Below are 6000 nucleotides of genomic sequence, written 5' to 3' on the forward strand. Positions count from 1 at the left end.
ACTGGATAGTGGTAGTAGACAAGGGCTGCAGGGGCAGATATGACTGGATAGTGGTAGTAGACACAAGGGCAGCAGGGGCAGATATGACTGGATAGTGGTAGTAGACACAAGGGCAGCAGGGGCAGATATGACTGGATAGTAGTAGTAGTAGACACAAGGGCAGCAGGGGCAGATATGACTGGATAGTAGTAGTAGACACAGGGGCAGATATGACTGGATAGCGGTAGTAGACACAAGGGCAGCAGGGGCAGATATGACTGGATAGTAGTAGTAGTAGACACAGGGGCAGATATGACTGGATAGTAGTAGTAGACACAAAGGCAGCAGGGGCAGATATGACTGGATAGTGGCAGTAGACACAAGGGCAGCAGGGGCAGATATGACTGGATAGTAGTAGTAGACACAGGGGCAGATATGACTGGATAGTAGTAGTAGACACAGGGGCAGATATGACTGGATAGTAGTAGTAGACACAGGGGCAGATATGACTGGATAGTAGTAGTAGTAGTAGACACAAGGGCAGATATGACTGGATAGTAGTAGTAGACACAGGGGCAGATATGACTGGATAGTAGTAGTAGACACAAGGGCAGCAGGGGCAGATATGACTGGGTAGTAGTAGTAGACACAGGGGCAGCAGGGGCAGATATGACTGGATAGTAGTAGTAGACACAGGGGCAGATATGACTGGATAGTAGTAGTAGACACAGGGGCAGATATGACTGGATAGTAGTAGTAGTAGTAGTAGTAGTAGTAGACACAAGGGCAGCAGGGGCAGATATGACTGGGTAGTAGTAGTAGACACAGGGGCAGATATGACTGGATAGTAGTAGTAGTAGTAGACACAAGGGCAGCAGGGGCAGATATGACTGGGTAGTAGTAGTAGACACAAGGGCAGCAGGGGCAGATATGACTGGATAGTAGTAGTAGTAGTAGTAGTAGTAGTAGTAGTAGTAGTAGTAGACACAGGGGCAGACATGACTAGGCAGCAGCATTAGACACAAGGGCTGCAGGAGGTCAGGCTGCATTGTTTGCCCCCTGACAACACAAGCCGCAGCCCGGCCGCCTGTGTGCTCCCAGCCTGAGGCCACCGCACACGTAGTGTCCCGGGGACAGGTGCAGCCTGCCAGGGGGCCGCTGTTTACTCAGGATGGGCCCGACAGGTGCAGCGCAATGAATGGCACAGAGAGGAGCAGCGTGCGGCCCCCAGCATGGAGACACGCCGGGCCTGCTCAGGTGGCTGCACAGCCGCACACAGGATGAGCCGCCGGCCGGAGGATGCAGCCAGCAGCACAGGAGGCAGAGGTCAGGGACTGCTCCGCTCCACACACACCTACCGGAGAGCGACCCGCACCGAGCTTTCATCCTGCGCGGCCGACATGACGCCCGGTGTCCCCGCTCGGCGCCGGTCTGGTGGCTGGGGACGGTCACAGGTCCTGCTTGTCACCCGCAGCGGCTGCCATCTAACGCCACATCAGAGAGCCCCGGGACATCGTCAGAGTGATGGGAGCCGGGGAGGGAGGCGGAGCTACCGGGGGGAGAGCCCAGGAGAGCGCAGACACACAACAACTACGCCCCCTGCTGCCGGAGTGCGGCGATCCGCCCCGTGACGTCATCAGCTCCTGTTCGCGTCACCACGCGCCAGCGACTGCAGGTCCTGTGCTGGGGCGTGTACCTGACACTGTGTACCAACCACTACACTGACGTCACATCATATAGCAATGACGTAGCAGTTATGTATGTTACCTTCTGACTGAGGTATGGCAGTGATGGACGCTGTGAGGGGGGGGGGGATACAGAGTGCTGCAGGCTGCCCGGGCCCCGCCTCTTTTTCTCAGAGCTTCAAGCTGTAGTTGTTCCACCTGGCGGCACCCTGCTGAGGAGGAGGTTGCGCCTGTTACATAGGCACACATGTGTCCAACTGCTCCTCTACCATTGTCCGGGACCTTGGTTTATTTTTAAATTATTTTACTAATTTGTTGTTTATTTTTTATTGAATCAATTGTATTTGGTTTTGGTAAGTAGTTGTACCTGACATGTAGGTTGGATTAGTGTATATACTATCAGGGGGCCATACGACTACATTTGTTAATACTAACCTACCAAGACTGTCTGGCCTCCCTCACACACACATTTTGTATCACCTTTTTTTATAGACTGAAAAAATATCCAAAAAACTGACTGCATTTTCCCTGCTTTTTAGCATTTGTTTCTGGCTTTTTCTCGATTTAACCCCTTCAAGACAGAGCCCTTTAATGCACAAAAGTCTGGGTCAAATTAATGCAATGTTTCTCCCCGCCTTCTAAGAGCCATAGCGCTTTTATTTTTCCACCTACAGGGCTGGTTGGGGAGCCATTTTTTGCGCCATGATATCTAGTTTCTATTAATATCATATTGGTGTAACAGAAAAATTTCGATTGCTCTTTATTCATTTTTTGTGATATATAATTTAATAAAATCAGCAATCCTGGTGCATTTTTTTGTTTCCGTTTACACCGTTCACCATGCAGGAACAATAATGTTATATTTTAACCCTTTAAGGACATGGCCCATTTTCGTTTTTACGTTTTCGGTTTTTCCTCCTTGTGTTTAAAAGGTCATAGCACTTGCATTTTTCCACCTAGAAACCCACATGACCCCTTATTTTTTGCGTCACTAATTGTACTTTGCAATTACAGGCTGAATTTTTGCATAAAGTACACTGCGAAACCAGAAAAAAATTCGAAGTGTGGTGAAATTGAAAAAAAAAACGCATTTCTTTTATTTGGGGGAAATGTGTTTTTACGCCATTCACCCTGGGGTAAAACTGACTTGTTATGCATGTTCCTCAAGTCATTACGATTAAAACGATATGTAACATGTATAACTTATATTGTATCTGATGGCCTGTAAAAAATTCAAACCGTTGTTAACCAATATACGTTCCTTAAAATCGCTCCATTCCCAGGCTTATAGCGCTTTTATCCTTTGGTCTATGGGGCTGTGCGAGGTGTCATTTTTTGCGCCATGATTTGATCTTTCTATCGGTACCTTGATTGCCCATATACGTCTTTTTGATCGCTTTTTATTACATTTTTTCTGGATTTGATGCGACCAAAAATGCGCAATTTTGCACTTTGGGATTTTTTTGCGCTGACGCCGTTTACCGTACGAGATCAGGAATGTGATTAATTAATAGTTCGGGCGATTACGCACGCGGCGATAGCAAACATGTTTATTTATTTATTTGTTTACTTTTATTTAAAACCTGGGAAAAGGGGGGTGATTCAGACTTTTATTAGGGGAGGGGGCTTTTTACTATAAACCCCTTTTTTTTTTTTTTTTTTTACACATATACTAGAAGCCCCCCTGGGGGACTTCTAGTATATACACTTGGATCTCTCATTGAGATCTCTGCAGCATAGATATGCTGCAGAGATCCATGAGATCGGCACTCGTTTGCTTTCGGCTGCTGCAGCCGAAAACGAACGAGTGCCGAGCCGAGGACGGCGCCATCTTGGACGCGTCCCCGGCCGGCATCAGTAACGGAGATCGCTCCTCCGGGACAAGGTCCCGGAGGAGCGATCTCCCCCACTAGACACCAGGGAAACGTTGCCTCCGGTAATCGGAGGCAGCTGTCAACTTTGACAGCTGCCTCCGATTAGCTAATTAGCGGGCACGGCGATCAGACCGTGCCCGCTAATAGCAGCGGTCCCGGGCTACACGCGGCACCCGGGATCGCGGCACTTCAAAGCGGGGCCGCCGCGCGGCCCCGCTTTGAAGTGCAAGTGAGGACATAGGACGTACCGGTACGTCCTATGTCCTTAAGAGGTTAATAGATCGGACAATTCTGCACGCTACGATACGACTTTTTTTTTTTTTTTTTACACTTTTATTCACAGTAAAATATGCAATCATTAGATTGCATATACTGATCTATGCTATGCCATAGCATAGCATAGATAAGTGTTATCAGCGATCTATGTATAGAGCCTGCCTGAGAGCAGACTCTACACATAGATGGCAGATCCGACAGGATGGAGGTGAGGAGCTTGCCCCTGCCTGTTGGCACATGCACGGCTGCGGGGGTCCGTAACACTCAGTGATAGATGCTTAATCTGTCACTAAGGACTTTAAACGCAGCAATCGCTGTATATCATGGCGTTTAAGGGGTTAATGAGACTCAGCTGCGGGATCGCAGCTGACTCTCATTACCTGCGGCCCTGGACACAGATGTGAGCAGGATCGCTCTCCCTGCAGCGCTCCCACTCACATCAGAAAGCCCCTGTCAGTGTAGGAACGTGTATATACATTCCTACTGCACGGGGTATGTGCAGTAGGAACGTATATATACAGATTACTGACGCGAAGGGGTTAATATAAATTAGTGTATATGTTGATAAAATTAGCACAACTGGAGCATGCTCGTGTCCAATAATTTGGTATTTGAATACAGGTAGCCGAAAAGGTTGGATGCTGCCCCAGTAAGTCCTGGAAAACATAGAAACGTTTTGCCAGCCGATGGCCTTACACACCCCTTGAATGGCTGTCAATGCAGTTGTCGGGGTGATAGGGGTTATGCATTCAGCTCTGCTACATCTGAGGATTCCTAAATGTGGTATACATACTGGAGGTGTGGTATGCCAACACATAGTGAAATGCATGGGTGATGGGATACACATCAGTGGAAAAACAGACACTGATGGAAAAACTTATGCATTCACAGATAGTTTATTACAGATTTAGCTAGTGGACAAAAATCACGGTCCATTGATGTGTGAATGAAGCCTAAGGCTGTATCCATGTTTTCCCTCCCCCAGGGTTTGGCACAGTCCAGCCCTGATAATCGACTGGCAGTAAAATAGAGATCCAAAAAGTATCCCTAGTTTACTGTACCTATTGTAGTTTCCACAAGGTTATTGTAGTTAGTGTAGGTTATTGTAGAAACTATGCAAAGGAGTACGGACATCTGACAGATGCAGGTGTACCGACTTGTAAAATGGATTATGCTAATAGCATAATGGGTTTTACTTAATTTATGCTACATAATGGGGGAGGGTATACCTGCCCTCTGATGGCATCTACCTAATCGAGGGGATTACCTACCTACTAGGGGCCTCTACTGGCAGCATCTGCATAATTGAGAGGTTTACCTACTGGGGGCCTCTACCTAATGGGGAATCTACCCAATTATAGCGTACCTGCCCCTTCATTCTACCGATCGGCGGTGTTCTCAGCACATGGACCCGGACCGATACAAACCTCTAACATGTCGGTATGACATGTCAGAAGTTTGTTAAAATGATCCAGTACACTTTAATTCCTCTACCTCTTCAAACCCACTTACCCATTCACTGATAAACTGCAGGACAAAAAGGAAGGGATTTTTGGGGGTACTGAAGGGTGAAAAGGTGTGGAATATGGTAGAAAAGTGCAGACCACTGTTTGGCAGATTCTGTGAAGACGAATCGTAGTTGCAAGAAGTGTTCATGGTCATGTGAGCCAGACACAAAAAAAAGAAGTGTCCAAGAAGACACCACTGTGGGTCACTGGATGTAATCGCAGAGTAATCTCTTATGTTGTTTGTCCAGGGTGCTAAATTCTTGAAGGAGAAGTCTGGTGAAATTTTTTATTAAAGTATTGTATTGCCCCCCAAAAGTTATACAAATCACCAATATACACTTATGTGAAATGCGCATAAAGTTCTTTTTTCCCTGCTCTTACTACTGCATCAAGGCTTCCCTTCCTGGATAACATGGTGATGTCACGACCCGACTCCCACAGCTGTGTGGGCTGTGGCTGCTGGAGAGGATGATGGCAGAGGAATGTTCAGTGTCCCTCCAGTGCCCTGTGTCCCTCAGTGTCCCCCTGCCATCCTCCTCTCCAGCAGCCACACCCCACACAGCTCTGGGAGTCGGGTCGTGACATCACCATTTTATCCAGGAAGTGAAGCCTTGACGCAGTAGTAAGTGCAGGGAAAAAAGCACTTTATAAACATTTCCTGTAGTAAGTCTATATTGG

The 6000-nt window shown here is 47.5% G+C and overlaps 1 protein-coding gene across 8 annotated transcripts in view; it reads right to left on the reverse strand.

The window, feature by feature from the left end:
- The window catches only part of KIF21A (kinesin family member 21A), a 107973-nt gene extending 106354 nt beyond the window's left edge, over positions 1-1619 (reverse strand). For 4 of the 8 annotated variants that reach the window (XM_069977200.1, XM_069977190.1, XM_069977209.1 and 1 more), the window contains exon 1: positions 1338-1616. In XM_069977200.1, coding sequence (XP_069833301.1) covers positions 1338-1381 — 44 coding nt within the window. In that variant the 5' untranslated portion in view covers positions 1382-1616. Of the gene's footprint in view, positions 1-1337 lie in introns of all 8 variants that reach the window. The other 4 variants (XM_069977221.1, XM_069977240.1, XM_069977218.1 and 1 more) reach the window with 4 other exon arrangements.
- Between the last annotated feature and the right edge of the window lie 4381 nt (positions 1620-6000).

The sequence above is a fragment of the Dendropsophus ebraccatus genome, chromosome 1 (genome assembly GCF_027789765.1).
Source record: "Dendropsophus ebraccatus isolate aDenEbr1 chromosome 1, aDenEbr1.pat, whole genome shotgun sequence".
Lineage (NCBI taxonomy): Eukaryota > Metazoa > Chordata > Amphibia > Anura > Hylidae > Dendropsophus > Dendropsophus ebraccatus.